The sequence below is a fragment of the Bombus impatiens genome, unplaced genomic scaffold, assembly GCF_000188095.3.
Source record: "Bombus impatiens unplaced genomic scaffold, BIMP_2.2 scf_0359, whole genome shotgun sequence".
NCBI lineage: Eukaryota > Metazoa > Arthropoda > Insecta > Hymenoptera > Apidae > Bombus > Bombus impatiens.
Genome location: NT_176778.1, coordinates 330,606 through 348,193, shown reverse-complemented (window position 1 = coordinate 348,193; position 17,588 = coordinate 330,606). Strand labels below are relative to the sequence as shown.

General features: G+C 34.4%; 1 protein-coding gene and 1 long non-coding RNA gene across 2 annotated transcripts; one reads left to right on the top strand and one right to left on the bottom strand.

Moving 5' to 3' along the window:
- The first annotated feature begins 3,815 nt into the window (after positions 1–3,815).
- On the top strand, positions 3,816–5,382 carry LOC117151673. Its single transcript, XR_004461765.1, has 2 exons — positions 3,816–4,347; positions 5,309–5,382. It is a non-coding gene; the product is annotated as an uncharacterized LOC117151673 (long non-coding RNA).
- Positions 5,383–7,517: 2,135 nt separating this feature from the next.
- Positions 7,518–17,137, bottom strand: LOC100740388 (myrosinase 1). Its single transcript, XM_012385801.3, has 9 exons — positions 16,944–17,137; positions 12,130–12,192; positions 11,599–11,714; positions 11,386–11,519; positions 9,605–10,281; positions 9,353–9,503; positions 8,429–8,670; positions 7,957–8,117; positions 7,518–7,870 (listed from the first exon to the last, which is right to left on the bottom strand). Exons 2-8 carry the CDS (start codon positions 12,177–12,179, stop codon positions 7,997–7,999), a joined length of 1,491 nt encoding a protein of 496 aa, XP_012241224.1. The 5' UTR covers positions 12,180–12,192; positions 16,944–17,137; the 3' UTR covers positions 7,518–7,870; positions 7,957–7,996.
- Positions 17,138–17,588: the final 451 nt, after the last annotated feature.

The window sequence follows — 17,588 nt, the reverse complement described above, 5'->3', positions numbered from 1 at the left end:
GCAGTATACATTGCCTCGGATTGGACAAACGAAGGTTGGTGGACTAGGAAGGGTCTTAACCGCCCTCGATAGAAAGTTGCTAGTAGGAAGCATCGTACGGGAGAAAAACTAACTTTCCGTGTCAAGCCGTAGTAAACAATAGTCTTTGGAAACTGATTTAGAAAAGACATTTGTTGGGTCTGAAGGACCTTAGTGGGCAAGTGACTCGGGTTTATGACGGGTGCTTATTGAGGATACGCCGTATGGAAGAGCGGACATCTGGTGTCCGTCTGGCCCGCGGTGTGTGACCTGGGCCAGGCAGAGAGTCGCCCGGCGTAACAGTAACAACAAATCTGTACTTGAATAGTATTTTGTAGTATCTCTATAACTATTTAATAAAAATTCGAACGATTTATGTTCACATAATATCTTTCTTATCTTATTCATAAAACACATTGATAGAGTAGGGTTGTGAGAAATATAGAAAGAAGATTCCATTCGTTAATTACAAAATCGTTCACATTTAATCTTTGCGTATTAAAATTAATGTCTATAGAAATATTCTCAGAAAGAGAATTATCCGTTATGTTTCGCTATGAGCCATTCTGTTTCATTCTGTTTCTTCTTTAAGCTTCTATCATCCCGTCACAACTTCCGGTTTAAACTGTTCCAGAGCCAGTACCTGAGAGTAATGTCCCTCGATTGTTCCTCTCGAAGAGCCTCAACTTCATTTATTGGTGAAGTTGAACGCTTGATTGGAAAGTTAGTTATGAACGATTTAACATTTCCCGCTCAAGTCTTTCCTTAAATTTTCCGCGAAACATCTCATTATCGCATTTAAGCTTTTACCTTATCGATATTATCGATCAAACCTTTTTTACTACACATAGAGTAACAAATATCATAAATAAATAGAAAAAGTTCTTATATTTGATTCAATTTGATTTGCTTCAATCAGAAAAGAAATATGACTCGTCCCAAATGAGTAAATCCATCTTTTACTACATATATAATCATATTTTATGGATAATCCTCAAATGAACGAATATAGAGGGTGTCCAAGACACTAGGCTCGAAAGATGTTGCAGCAAGGATTATTTGCCGATGCAATGATGGGCTGACAAGTATTTGCCAGTAAAATAAGAGGCTACTAAATGTAATTAGCCCGTAAGAAAAAGGATGACGAGGATCATTTGCAAGTATAAAGAATTGTGATATTTACTAGTGAGTACAAAACTGAGTGTGGTTGATGTGAATATTTCTGAGTTGACAATGGGTCAAGTATCGCAGGACTGGTGAAGAACTATTGATGAACACTAACCCCAAACTACTCTAAATGAGGCTCTTATAGTCCCCAATACGAGAATTTTTGGCGTGGGAGAAATACACAGATTGGTGGTTTCAACATGTTGAGCTTGCAAAGATCGTGGTCAGTTCAATACGACTGGTAAAACCTCTTCTGCAAGTGGCTACCCCCACGTTACCGACCCTCGAGGTTATGGGGCGACTCGTGAGGGCCTGCACGGGTATTGCATGTGTTTTTGCCAGCGATCATAACACGCAATGAAAGCTTATGAAGCGCGTACTAATACATGCTGGATGTTTTAAGGTTTCGTAAGGTTATTGATGCTGGGAAAGTCAGAATTTCTTAGATTTATAAACGTATAAAGATATAAACGCGTAAAACTATGAATAAATAAAGGAGACAAGGACTGATATAAATTCTGAACATGAGATGAGCATAAGGAGAAATTCTGACTTGGAATCTAAAACTTTGTATATAATAAAACTAACTGACTGTATATAATATAGACTGACTGAATATAATAAAAAGACTGATTCAGCGCATTAAAACAAGAAGCAAAGTTCATATAAACACACATCCGATATGATCTGGTTTTCGAGTTACAACGTATTTTATAATGCTGGACATTACTTAGATGAACGATTTCCTGGCAAATGGTAAAAAATGGTGTTGACCTTATTTCCTGACTAGCTCGCTCTTCAGACCTGACTCTATTCGGTTATTAGTTAAAGGATTGGGTTGGAGTTTACGTCAGTATTTAAAATCCCTTGTTTATAGAACGTCAGTTGATAATGTTGAAACTTTTCGTCAACGTGACAGTCCTAAGTTTCCGATAAATCCGTGTAAGCTGTTCGAACAAGTTCGACAATTTGTGATGCGATGCACTCACGATCCTATCGAAGCTGGATGTGGTCACTCAAGATAGATAAACAACTATTACAACACGAAACAAGCTGTTACTCGAAAACAAGGTCATATTGGGTATACGTTTAGACGAACTTTTCTTTTTATTGTAATGTGCTAAATCAGCTGCCGCTGAGTTTTCCACATGCTCCGACTCGGCTTGTGTAATAAAATATTACGTAATTATGTTATACGATGATATTATACGGTGAAATAATATTTTAAACTTGTACAGTCCAAAGGAATATTAAACGTTTTGCATCAAATTAACGTTCGGTAATGAGGATTTCAGAAGTTCTATGATGTCTCTACTTTAATGTTTTGCAGCATACAAACAGATAGTAATGTTCCGTTTCCAACAAAAGAGTCGCAGAGTAAACGTTCCCTTTTTGTCTAAAAATGCATTTTCCAACGAACAAACAGTTCCATCATGCTTTCGCGATTAATAGCATAACACGTAAGTACGAAAATCCTTTTACGATATATGTGATCGAAATAAGCGAAGTAATTTTGTAGGTAATTAACCTACTTTTGCAACTTCTATGTTTCTGTTTCTACTAGTATTTAGTTGCTGTATAAGAAACAGTAAGTAAAAGCGTCACATTATGTACTTCATATTTCTTACGTCAATTCACTTAGAGTTATACAATGACAATCGCAAGAAAGAACACTTAGAAAATACCAAAAGAAATTCTGTAATTTTAAACCTTGACAATATATATTTATAATTAAACAAATCACGGAACAATAATTAACAGAAGCAATAAGTAGATATAATACAGCAAAGACTACCGTAGTCTTGTAGTAACAACTACAACGTAATTAACGAACTTCTTCATCGCAGTCATCAGAGAAAAATTATCAGAATTCGATGAAAGATGGCATCTTCCGTTCTTTTCGAGCGCTTTCTGCTCGCACAATCTACGCTACAGCAAACTTCTTTGTTTCTGTGTTTGATAACGCGCTGTCCGTGCATCTCGAACGACTTCGAATTGTTCTCGAAGGCAAAGGCAAACGCCTTTAAGGATCGCGATGTCGCCGAACGATAATGGCGCACGACTGTTTGTCAGAAAAGTATCGGAATCAACTTGAGTAGTGATAAACAGAAAAGAAGAGAAAGAAACAAGAATAGTGGAAACTGCTTCGCTATTGTTTCATACGATTTTCTCGACGTTATTGTTTTGTATGTCGTTGCCACGAACTTTTACAATTACACACTGCGAAACATCTTGAAAATCTTCCTGATATTCTTCGATTGTCATACGTATCTTCTCGATTGTATACACTTCAAAAGTTACGTTCGTCTAGTTTCTTTAATCGAATTATCGACTGTTACGGTGGAAACATAAAATCTCGAGCTATTACGCGGATGATAAAAGAAAAGAGTTCACGGAGAGACCATCAAAATTTAATCAAAAATATCCTTCAGAAGTAAGAACTTTAAGATTATTTATGGATTTCTATATAAGAGGAGTTGTAATAGAGATAAAATAGCCCATATTAATTTTTCAAATTAGCCTCGGACTTTAATAATTTCTAACTTTGTAACAAGTGAATTGAAGTGATTTTTCGTGTTACTTTGAGTTTCATATGTTTAATGTCATACGTTCGTTACGTACTATTACATATTACAATATTTGAATCCCTTTTGTATACGTGCATCTTACAATTATTACACAACATTCTTGCAATATACGCGATCATGTAGCCTTAGTACCTTTTTATTTTGTAATTTACTGATTAAGAGGAAACATTTATACGTTACCCTGTAAACGGTACATAATTTCTGATGAATTTTCTGGGCGATAGAAATCTTGTATTATCTATAGCGTTTAATTGCTCGGATGAGAGTATAGCGAGTGACAAATTCTGGAAGAATAAACTTTTGGGTTCTTGTGAGTTTTGCAAAGAATAATAAAATAGAAGCGTTTTGATAGAAGAATAAGATACGTAGAATAGTAAAACACAAATACTTTCGTCATACTCTTATCATATAATTATGACTTATCATAATTGACTATTAATATATCATTAATAGTGAATAATTTAGTTTGTGGTTATTACATACAAAAGACACGTAATATGCATATATATAGGTATGAGGATACATCAGGCATAAACAATACCACGTGTTATTACTTACGTGTGTAGATATATATGTATATTTGTATTTTCGACCAATCGCGAGGAGTTGCAATCGCGAGGAAACACGTCAACGGGAGTCGTAAATTCCCGTTACGATTACAATAATCGACGCCGCGAATAGATCGATCCCCTGATTTCCGTTGAGATAATAGGGTGGTTGAGGTGGTATAACGCTGCGATTAACAGGGTTGTAAAGTTTATATTTCCAACACTTAAGGGTAACACTGAAGCGTATGTACAAGTTAAGTAAGTGATTGATTTAAGGATAGTAACCCGGTAATGACATGTTGACTATTCTAACGACGAAGAATAAGTAAAGTACAGTGACGATGCTGCGTCGAAGGAAAGCTAGCGATGGGTGTGTCTAGCGCACGGGACCATCGGATTTGTTGATGACAATTTTGGTTAGGAAAGTGAGGGCAGTAGACATTGCTTCTGATTGGATAAACGAAAGTTGGTGGACTAGGAAGGGTCTTAGCCGCCCTCGATAGAAAGTTGCTAGTGGGAAGCATCGTACGTGAGAGAAACTAACTTTCCCGTGTCAAGTCGTAGTAGACAATAATCTTTAGAAAACGATTTAAAAAAAAGATATTTGTTCGGTCTGAAGGACCTTGGCTAGAAAATTCCTGAGGTTTATGATGGGTCTGTGGCGGCACTCAACAGCAAATACACCACCACTCGATACTAACTAGTGTCGGACGACGGCAGCGCAGTGGTTGACGCCTTAGGTTACGAACGTTGGGAACCCGGGTTCGAATCCCGGCCACCGGAGTCCGATTTTTCTTCCACGAATTTAGATTAGAAGAAAAACAACAGTACCCTATCAGCGACATCTACAGCCAGCGCAATAATTATCACGGACAACACTTTTACACCTCAGGTCCTTAAGACTATTGAGGGTACGCAGTAAGGATGAGCGGACATCTGGTTCCCATCTTGTGTGGCCTGGTCTAGGTAGAGTGTCGCCCGACATAGCAATATTTATATATACACATTGTTAAATGTAAACAACATATATCAGATAATAGCGAAAAAAGTTATGTGATGACGTAACAGCAAAATTTTTCATTTGAAAGTTAGACTTTTAAGAAAAAAATAAACAAACCGCTGTGAGCTGTAATCTTGATAATTGATAATAAATCAAGCAGTTTACATTTCTACATCACCAGTAAATCTGTATTTTACTATCGATAATAATTCTAATCTTCTGATCACTTATGTACATCTTTTTCCTTCATATCTTTTCCCTTTCTCAACGCGAGAATTGATTGTAATTTTAATAAATAAATAAAAGAAAAAGTTATCTTTTTCCTTCAGCCATCGTAATTGATTCAAGAACAAAATGTTGACATTAGGATAGATAATAGCACGATGGATAATAAACTGTAGTGCGTTAGTAGTGTCGGGGGAGGATGATAACCATTTACGAAAGGTATAAGGAGGAGCTTTTTAGTGAGTCGGAATTAACATCTCGCTAGCCCCACATATCCTATTAGTTCGAGTTAATGGGTCCCTCGAAAAAAGAAAGTAAGAAAAAGAAAGAAGATGATAACCTAGTCATTTCCATATTGACATTATTATTATATATGTATATAGTCTGGTGTAGATAGGGTCGACTGAGGGAATTCTACATAAAGTTTATTTCACGAAATAACCAGAATTTTATGCCGCCAAGAACTGTAAACGAGAGACTCATGCTTGTATGAAAAATGAAAACTGCTCACATCGTTAAAGACTAGGAAAAACTGATGCCGCCAATGTTACAGAAAGGATTAACATAGACACGTGGAATATTTAACGCGATAATCTCTTTTCATTTTCCTGTCTACCATTCGTTCTGGCATATTTCTCTTTCTTTCGCGTAATTCCTCTTTATTTTTGTCGGTCTGCAATTTCGTTAGCCTATTTCCAGAAACATTTATCCTTGTTTTTTCATCGTCTAATTCTACCTTAATAAAATTAACCGGATATAGCGGTACTTCTCACGGGCCTGAATTCTCTGAATTTACTCCTTCCCGGATAAACGATAGCTAATCCCTCTCATGGGATTCCAGAGCACAGATTTTCGGTCTCTCTGCATATATTATACGTAAACGTGATATTTACTCTGGGGAACAAAGATTTCCTTGAGAATATCCAGCCGGCTTCAGGCTCGCCTGAGTTTATTCCGCTCGATTTTTTGACGTCGCGCGTACACCATTACGCTCTTTCCTGTTTGCATGGCCCCTCGAAAACCAGAAAGAGAAACCTCGCGTTGAAAGTGGATATCGCGATTGTACGAAACTACAGGTATATCATGTTATTTATAAAAGGGGAATGGACTGCCAAAAGTAAACGCAAATGAAACGATACGAAATGTAAGGTAGAAATAAGAACATATCTTCAGGAGTACTAAACTTTGTTAAGACTAAGGTCGAATTATATAGAAGATTTAAATAGGTGTATTGAGTTATACGATTATCCATAAACATTGAAGAAATATTTATAACAATGTTATTAATCCCTTTATCACTAATAACAATTTAATCCTTTTATTAATATAATCTAATATGTATACTAATGATGATTATATTTACAACGTCGAAGGCTTGACAAACTAAATAAAAACCACGAGCGAAGAGCACGATAAGCAAATTTAAAATCTAATAACCAATTCCGTTTTACCAAACTATCGTCAAACCTATATTTATTTGACCGTGAATGTAAATAGGTATGTATTTTTTCACCTCATTTATATACAACATATACACCTCCATTCGATTGTTTTGTACGATGTTCAACGTACGAAATCTTGAAAGTTACATGTACGATGTTATAAGATAATTACTGACAAGCAACTGCATTAAGCAGAGAACGATGCGTTATTTTGCTTTTCTCTTCGTTTTCGTTAGCTACTGGTTTGTATAGAAATGTGTGTAAACGAGATAGGCACTCGAGCATCTACAAGTCGAATTGGTACCTCTTATCTCTAGGCCTTCGTAGCCGGCGCTTTATCTCGTCCTTGGCCGATTCGAACTTCCAATATGAATAGGATATAAAACGCAACATGAATAAATGTCCGTTAAATGAAGTTTTTCCTCGTGAAGCCGAAAATGTTATTTGATGGCACAAAAAAGGAAAAATCGTATAGTATCGTAAGTCGTTTTCATACAAATAAGAAAATTTCGAAACAAAACTACGAACATAAGATAACAGATTAACAGATTAATGAACTTAACGCTTATAGATCAAGGTAAAATTTTACATGTTTTAATATTATTTTTCTATATACATATCACGTTGTTATATACAAACGATAATTTTTTCTGCTCTTCTACCCATCTTTTTACCCATACTTCTTTAATGTTATACATTTTTAAAATTGAAAACTTATTTGCCCTGATGAATTTTTATCCGCGCTGGCTTATAAATTATTAAAACTTCTAGCCGAAGAAAATAAACATGAATGAAGTCAAAGATATAAAATTGTTTCGGAAGATTTTAATGTAAAATGAATAAAAAATATTGACCAAAAAGAAAACTTTTCTGAGAATAAATCTATGAAAACATCATATAAAAACTTATAAATTATTCTGAACAAATTAATTTATTAAAATGATCGAAATCTTGTACGCAATACTTACGAATATAAATCGTATATGATTTAAGGTGAGCAGAGAGATTTTAACAGCTCCTATCAATTTTTCCAGTGGTTATAACATTTTGCCACCAGGAAGCAGACTTCTTCAATATTCGTGGTCTCTTTGGATCTTTGAAGTCGACAGAGACGATACCAAAATATTCGCTAGAAATTATAATACGTACTATTAGTCGTTTCCATTGGCATGAATATCCTGTAAGTTCTCAAAAAAGATATTTTGCAACATATAAAGTGCAGATCGCTCAGGATACTTGGCTTCTGTACTTATAAATATTAATATGCAGACCTGTATCTTTTATTTAAATCTGTATTTACTGTGTTTCGTGTGTTTTGATAATTAATTAATTAAAAAAAAATGAATAAATTGACGATGTTAATTTTATATCTACGGTTCTAGACTATTTTATGATGTAAAAAAATCACTGTACTCTCATGTTAATTTCATGATCGCTTACCTGTATCCCCTGTCCCATTCGAAATTATCCAGAAGCGACCATAACATATATCCTTTTACGTTCACACCATCAACGTGAATGGCGAGAAGCATCTGTCTTAAGTATTCGCGATAGTAGAAGATTCTGTCGTCGTCGTTGAGTGCTCCGTGATCGGAAACACCGTTTTCAGTGATATACATTGGTGGGTTGCCGTAATTTGTCGCCAACTGACGGAGGACATATCGGAAACCTTCAGGTACAACCTGAAACGTGTAACAAAAAATTACTGTAACACGCGTTTTATGCATTAATTATTTTCGTGACATATAAGTAACATATGAATAAACACGTATGTTTGTTTATTAAATTTATCTTAATTTGCACAAAGAAATTTTTACAATTACCAAATTACATGTCGTCTCCTATTACGACAGAAATATAATTATATATATTTATCTATTTCCATAATACCATAATAATCATAATACTTTATGTGTATTATGCATATTTATATTAATTGTTGGTAATTTTTCTGCTAAGAATATAACTATTATCTCGTATAAAGAAAAAGTGTTATTAAAACATACTGTTAAAATATTAGTTCTAAAATATTCCATTTCCCTATAGGATGAAGGATATAGGACGAAGAAAAATTTCAAGTAAAATTTTCCAGTAGAATTTAAAAAGTTTAAATCGCATCTAATTAAATTTTCTCTCGTAACTCTCGATCAATCTTTATTGCTTTCATAACTCGTATAATATACAATACGATAAAAAATCGCAATTATGAAGTTCGAATCTTAAGAATCTTTTCTTTAATAATTCATTCAAACTCTTTTTATCTATTTATTTTTCTTCTTTATTATTTTCTCTATCAAAAGAAATTAAGATCGTTTTTTTAACTACTCAAGTTGCAAACTCAAGACTCAAATGTAAACAGAATACCTTCAACCAGTCAGTAGCTGACGATTTCCACAAACCATCGATAGTCTCTATCACTCCTTGGTCATTTTCATGGGATGGTACACGTCCCATAGTACCAGTTGCAACTAGCCTGGATGTGTAATGATTTACAGCCATAAAGTCTGAGGTTCCACTGTAGCAATAAAAATAATATTAGACATAATTACTGATAGTAGATGTTTGTTTCACCGTACACTCCAATTTCGCTTCAAAAAGAATAAAACAATTCAATACTTTATATATTTGATCCACTCTGCATCGAACGTGGGTAGACGAGATTTCGTGTAACCTTGCTCTGCGCTCTTGTTGGCCACTAATTCTTTCATCACAAGTGGATAATCGCCCTCCTTGGAGTATATCGGGTGCATGCTCCAACCAACGTTGAATTGAAAAGACATTTCCGCAGCATCGGCAGACTCAGGATTTTTCGGCATATAGGCGCTTAAATTGATCAGAACACCAACTTGTCCCCCATAGTTCTTCTTAAATTCACTCTCGTAGATCCTATAGGCTCTGGCGTGCGATTTCAACACGTTATGCATGCACAAGTACTCGCCGAATCCATGTAGAGTTTTACCAGGAGCGTGTATACCAAGACTGTAGCCATTTTTACAAAGAGCGATGGGCTCGTTTATCGGGATGAATTTCTTCACCTTCGATCCATATTCGCGGAATATGACTCTCGCGTAATCGCCGAACCAGTCGACCATTTCATCGTTCAACCAGCCTCCCATTTCTTCTAAAACTTGCGGATGGTCCCAATGGCAAATTGTCAATAATGGTTCGATGTTGTTTGCTATGAGCTCGTTGATCACATCATGATAGTACTGGACGCCATCCTTGCTGATTTTGTTTGGGAAACCCGTCGGCAGGATTCGTGTCCAGCTCACGGAGAAACGGTACGAATTGAACTGTTGAAATGTAAGAAGAAAATTAGCTGGTTTTGTTACTATCTACATATATCGGCAGTTTTCATGACCAAATATCAGTGGTGACTGGTACTTCGATCCCGAATTTCATGAGTGTAACAGTCACGAATACATGGGTTCTGGATTTCCATGGACCTAATTGGGTTGTTAAAATAGTAAAGTCTAAGTTAGGAGATTTATTTGTGTAAAAGGGATACGTAGTTACGTGAGTTCTATTGATCTGAATTTTGACGCGAATCAAAGCAGTATTGAAATAAATTGGACACTATGTGAGAGGCTACAATACAAGTTTGATAGAATCGATGTCATTAATTTAGATTATTCAATTTATTACGATAGTTCTATTGTGCTAAATGTAGAAAAGTTCGAGTCGTATAGAAATGTGTTAAATTATACTGGAAACTGAAACGTGTCACTCGAAAGTGAAGCTTTTTAAATCGAGCAACAACTGGCACGTTTCGAGCAACTCCCTAACTTAGAAGTGACGTTTTGACATATGTAATTCCGTGTAAGTTGGGTGAATTACGTACAGCAAATTCGCGGATAATTCCAAAGGAAGAGGTTTCATTCTTTTCCTATAATATTCAACAATTACAACACGTATCCGGTATAATTAATTGCTATCAAGAGTTACCATTTTGTTGCACATTGTTATAAAATTACTCCTTATCTACTTAAGCTTTCGATCTGATCAGAATACAAAGTGCCTATAAATAAATAAACAGTAAAAAATTTTATTATGTATACGTATACAGGAATTATTATATTGATTCTACTGTATAATATGAATGAACCCATTATTCGTGACATGTTATGATATATATCAAAACAACTTTGCACGCTTAAGCTAAGAAATAAATTTAACCGATTATATCACCAATAGTTTTATAAAATATTACATATTATTAACTAATAGAACATGCAAATGGAGATACAAGGGATCGAAGGAAACGGTTCAACTCAAAGCTACAGGACTGCGAGTAGAATAAGCATCCTAGAGACTATAGTAAACGACGCATTTATACAAAAATGAAGAGCAAAAATAAAAATACCACTGCTATTAGCAGCGTATTACGATATATTTACCCCAAGCTTCTTCAGAATAGCAATATCCTCCTTGTATTGATAATAAGAGTTTGCAGCAATATCTCCCGTGTCGTTGTTGTAAACGCGGCCTCTACCATCATGAACGAATCGATCCCAAGTACTTTCTCCTTTATCTACGTTTCCAACGTGAAAGGAAAATTATTTGAAAAATTCACAGATTTGGAAGTCTGAATTAAAATTTGATCAACCTACCGCTCACATTCCAGGCACCTTCTATTTGATATGCAGCTGTCGCAGCTCCAAAGAGGAAGTTGGGCGGGAATTCCAAATATTTGTCCTGATCTTCTGCATCTTCAGCACATACAGAGCTAAAAAAGAAGGAACATTTAAAAAATGATCGTTTGAAAAACTGTATTGAATCGATCGTTGAAGAATCGATCGTCACGATTCTAAATGGAAATATTATTTATTTACTGAATCTTCAGTAACGTAAAAATGTTGAATGTCAATTCTGTGAAACATAGCTAAGTGTAAAACAGAGAAAAAGGTAAATAAAATTGCCCGTTTAAAAGTACGGATTATGAAAATATCGATTAATAGAACGATTGATTATCAAAACATTGATTAATGAAAAATTTGAGAATAGTCATTCGTAAGAAAGATTAAAAAATAAAAATTGGAACTGAACAAAATTTGATATATTTTCACTTAAAAACTTTGTTTCTGCTTAACATAAATATTGGAAAAATTTTCTTAAAGAAGAATAGAAAATTAAGTACTCACATTGCAAGTAGAAGAAGAATGCTGGATCCCAGCGAGAGCGTAGTTGACATGTTTGCTTGAAAACTATAAATGTATCCACAATTCTTACAGCTTGTTTATATATATAACATGTTGCTTTCACATGTTATCGAATCTTATTGATAATACGTAGCTGTTGGAATATTTGTACATTCACGTGCCTACTCACAAACCTTGCATTCAAGTTGATGTGTTCTTAATTTATCATTTTGTTTAAGGATCTTATCAATATCTTCACATAATTTCGATATCTAAATAATCTTCACATTATTTTTTAGATAATTTCTTATCAATTTACTTTATTTTATTAGTCTTTGAAACATTTTATAATATCTTTTTAATAATAACATTTGTAATACTATAAAACACTTCCAGATAAATACATATATATTTCCTCCGATAAACTTCTATGTAAACATATTTGCTTTTTGTTTAAAAAATAAACAAACTATATACATATTTAGACAACTTATATTAAACTACGAATATTAAAACAGACTATGAATTTTTATGCATGTAAAGTATAGTACTGATACTAATATTTAACATCTTGTTATCAACATAAATTTACCAGTAACATTAACCAGTAACTAACGTTTCTTTGGTAAAAAATGTCAAGTTCGCAAACTCTACGTAAAAGGCCAATGTGCGTGTGACACTAACGTGGTGTCACAGGACACTAACATTTGGCCTGCGTTTGTTTATACATACGTTGATAGCTGCCGGACGTGAAGGTGTTACGTAAGTGAGAGACATGGCAGATAGAAACAAGACAAACGGACGCATTTAAGAGGCATGCGCCGAAACGCGTCGTTTCTCCGTTCGAAATACCTCGAGAAAAATCATTCCAGCGGGTAATACGTATCCTGACAGGTAATCTCCGCGAAACATTCGGCTATAAGGTTATATAAGCTGGATAGAAAAATACGCGTGGAGGTACGAAAACTTTGTTGCCGCGAAGATACCACCTACCGCCACCCTTTCTCCTTTCTCCATTTTGTTTCTCGATATCCCGATACGAAATACGTTGTACGTTCGCTGTGCCGTGCACAGGAGACGCAGCTTTACGGCAGTTTGCAAAGAAAGTGGATCACAGGGTATTCTCTTCGGCAGAGGATAGGGAACATTATACGAGCGACAGTCGCTGGAAGAAATCGGGTCCGCCGTAATTCCGTCATACGAACGACAGTCATTCGAACGTTGCACGTGAATGCAGCCTGCACGTGATCGAGACATACGCAATCAAGGTCGATTGCGGGTAATTTTTTCTCTAGTTAAATAGATGAATGTCGTCGGTTATCTTTAAAGTCGAGTGCTCGACAAACTTTTGTGACAGGGTCTGATAAAATGATAAGAAACATATAAAAGAAATAATTTTATAAATAAGATGTTTGGAATTAAACCGGTCAGCACCATTTTTCCAAAAGCATCTTAATTTTTGTATTGGAATACATGGTTAGTGATCAGTACTTTACTATTTAATTCTTTCAATTGCTTGATCCTTCTTCTTCTCGTTATTCACAAATTATTAATAGTTTGCGAACGTTTATGTGCATTTACATTTTCGCGAATACAACTAAAGAAATACAACGTAAATAGAAATGTATCCTACCTAGTGAACATAAGATTCGCTACAACTCAGGTATTATAGGTACTTCGGATATTCTATATATTCTTAATAATGGTATGGGAAACTGAGTGATAGAAAAATGCACGAAATTTGCATAATATGCAAAACTATAGGAGCGTTCTCAAATTTTCTTTCGTGGAAGAATCTTTATTAAATAAATAGTTTTTCAATACTATATCAAACATGGTAATCACGGTAACCATAAAATATACGAATTCAAAGGTTTGGATCGTTTTATAGCTATGAGACGCAGTTTTATACTCGTAAGATACTCGCTACAATGTATTGGGTCGGCAACTAAGAGATTGCGGATTTTGTCAATACCGCCTAATGGCAAAGTCCGCAATCACTTAGTTGCCGACCCAATAATACCGGATGGCGATCGAACTTATTACACAACCTAATATAATAGATGGTCCTTTTTCAAATTTCTTTCTTAGCACAACAATCGCGAAACAGTTGAATTTTATTGATAAAATAAATCTCACCGTAATTCGACGAAAATCTGTTACATTTATTAGAGTAACTGACGTTTTGTTAAAATCTTTTCTTCCGCAACGGGAGATTTTCGTCTGATGCTACCGGCGGCGTCTCGATGCCACTAGAGGAAACGCGATGGAATTTTCCGCGCTGACGTACACCTCCGACCTTCTTAATTGAAATATGATTAAGAAATGTTGCCGCGGCATCCAGAGCTTTCCCATTTTGTTAATTGTCTCGGCTAATTCACCTCTTTCTTGCGGATAATGCGATAAAAACGTTTTCGTCGCGTTTCGGGTCAACACGGAGAAATGTTCGATAGATAAAGTGCTGCCGATTGGCTATGTACGTATATACGATTCTTTGAACTCGCGGAACTTTCAGATAGAATTCTACGATACCCTTTCCTATCTCAACTCGATTGTGACGAGAAATTGATCGTGGAAAAATTTTAAAGAGGCTCGATGGTAACAGAGTACGAATAATCAAGCATCGAGCGTTGATTAAAGGTACTTCTTACCGATACAACGTTAAATTGCGAAGAAGAGGTAAGATCTTTCGTGATAGATTTGTGATAGATTTGCTAGGAAAATGTCGCAGAGGAAAGTTGAATATTATAAGTTTCTAGTAAAAGAATTGTTTTTTTATATACATATTAGATCGCGGATTACTTTCACAACGCAGCAGGAATTATTACAGTTTCGTCAAGATTTACGATATTTGAAATTATTGGAATTTTATTGTATTATTAATATCCGAATGTAAATTGTCTGGATATTATATTTGGAAAATTGTTTTCTATGAATAACCGTTAAATAATTTCAAGAACGTAAAAACACACGTATATTATCGAAATTTTGTTATTAAAATGATACAAATTTCGAAGTGATTCGGCTAATAAGATATTTAATTCATTGGCAGAGGATAATAAACAAAATGATATATTCGTTCTTCATTAAATAAATCTAACGCGTAGAAATTTATTAGCGAATCAGGTACTTTCACTCCATGATAGAAATAATTAATCGAACAATCAAGAAATTAATCTGTGACAATAATTTGAATATAACATTTTTGTCTAATTGTACAAAATATCCTAACAAGTAACTGCAAGTTTTACTCTGTTCTACTCATCCGTTAACATTTATTAAGTGATATACTGACCAACATGAAGCAAAAATCAGATAATTTTATGTGTATAACGAGGGACGATATTGTAAATGCTGTATTATCGCGTTGCTTGGACAAATGATCGAACTTGAAGATAACATTAATCCTGGCTTTATTTCCCGATTACCGTATGCATTGATTATACTCGAAATTCCACTTATCGTAGGCCAATCCGTTCGTAAAGGACAGCAAAACTGCATTCTATGTCGTCGTTGAATTTATGTTTACGTATCCTCTATACATACTGTTCGATCTAAAATTTATATCGAACAAATCACACGAGCACGATTGATAGAATGACGAAAATGATAAATCGAATAAACGAGAAGGATAAATCAAATAAATGTGGAAAACGAAATGGGACAGAGTTGAAACGAAATAGAACTGTCGTTGAATGATTAAAAGTAAAATAGATGTCACAATACCACGTTGCAACCACAGCAGATACATTCGTTGTATATTACGACGCTGAATATTTGAAGTAACTTTTAAAGAGTATCACCGCTTCCATGCCACGAGACTTTCAGTAGAATTCCTAGACCGTAACATTTTTAGGAAGAAAAATTATTAATGCACCAGTAAGTTTATCTAAAGTTAGTGAAATATAAAGTTTTTCCATGTTATTCGAGTTTTTAAAAAGAAATTCCGCTGTTGAAACGTATTTCAAAAGGGTGCTTCTGCATTCTCTGCCCTTTCTTCCCTAATAATAAAAATATTCGTAAACGTTATCGTATAAAAAGTTGAATCGATTCCTTACGCAATTATAATTTAAACGCGAATGTGTGTTTTGAAATAACATATTACAAGAACACAATTCCCTCTTTTTCGTGGTTTTCATTTTACTGGATGTAGCCGTCTCTTTTCATTCCTATAAATCTTCCTATTGAATATTTTTCGAAAATAAATTCATTTTCCTTTCCTTATGAATCACTTTTCGGAGCCTCAAAATCTTAAGATGTATTTTTGCTCAAAATCTGTTGCTAAAACTTAGCTACATATATAGTAAAGGCACATCTAAAGAAGAAGAATTCCAGATATACTGAAATATATGCTAACGAGTAAACATAAGTCGTAGTTAAGTGTTGTACGATTTATAGCCATGATATAAAAAATCAAGAGAGATTGCTTTCACATCGCGACACATTCGATGTCGACCAATATGCTTCGCTTTATCTTGAAAGCACATCCACCAACTGTGGATTATTATTCATTTATGAGACATTTGAAAGTGCAAAATTGCACAGAATCCACGTAATACGAAAGAATGTCTAAAATATCTAAAATATAGTGATTCCTATAATATTTCGTAGGTGATTCAACCTTCTACCGAGATACTATCTTTCAGTTGACCGATTAAAATTATTTATTATAAACTTGGCTTATACAACTGCACATCGAACGATCCATAACATAATTGAACAATTAAAGCAAATTCAGAAATCGATTTACATTTAATAGCTTTTCGTTCTTTGATTATTTACATATCAAAGTAAGAAATATTTTTCATTCGAAATACCTTTTGGTGTTCCAAAGATTTTCACAAAATTTGATAATCGATGGTGATCGACAAGTAATCGCTTCTAACGTAAAATCACGAAACCGCAATTTCTTACGAAACAGTTCACAATAACGTACATTTTTTAGTACAAGTAGACACTCGAGACTGGACGGTATTACCGAGAAACTAAAACTAAACAATCTCTCCTTGAGGCTCTACTTATATGGATATCTCTATATGTATGAATATACGTGTCTCTGTCACTGGCGTACGCTGACAGAACAATTCTTCAGTGGAAATCGCCTAACAAAGATTATATTCTGTTAAGTTTTGAATAGTTCCTTCATGGTAAAGAAAACTATGACTCAGTAGTTTGTAATATACATACATATATCATTTACATACATATATCATAATATGTCACTCCCCTTTCGACGATATATTGTGCAATAATAGTTAAAAATACGTACATTCTGATACAGTATGCTACAATGTGTCACGCAGTAAATATATATTTCATATTGTAATATATTGCATATACATTGTAGTAATTGAACTGAATTAGAAATAATACAAGTATATGATTCTATCTAAAAATATATGTCGAAATAAGAATTTGAAAGAATTCTATGAAAAATCTTGAATAAGTATATTAAATTATTT

What these genes read in the sequence shown, in the direction of transcription:
- LOC100740388 (XM_012385801.3), bottom strand. Translation starts at nt 12,179, where the DNA reads ATGTCAACTACGCTCTCGCTGGGATCCAGCATTCTTCTTCTACTTGCA. An exon ending in ATTCTTCTTCTACTTGCAAT is followed by an intron (nt 11,715 to 12,129) that starts GTGAGTACTTAA and finishes CTTCTTTTTTAG; the next exon opens with CTCTGTATGTGCTGAAGATG. An exon ending in GAATGGGACAGGGGATACAG is followed by an intron (nt 8,118 to 8,428) that starts GTAAGCGATCAT and finishes TATAATTTCTAG; the next exon opens with CGAATATTTTGGTATCGTCT.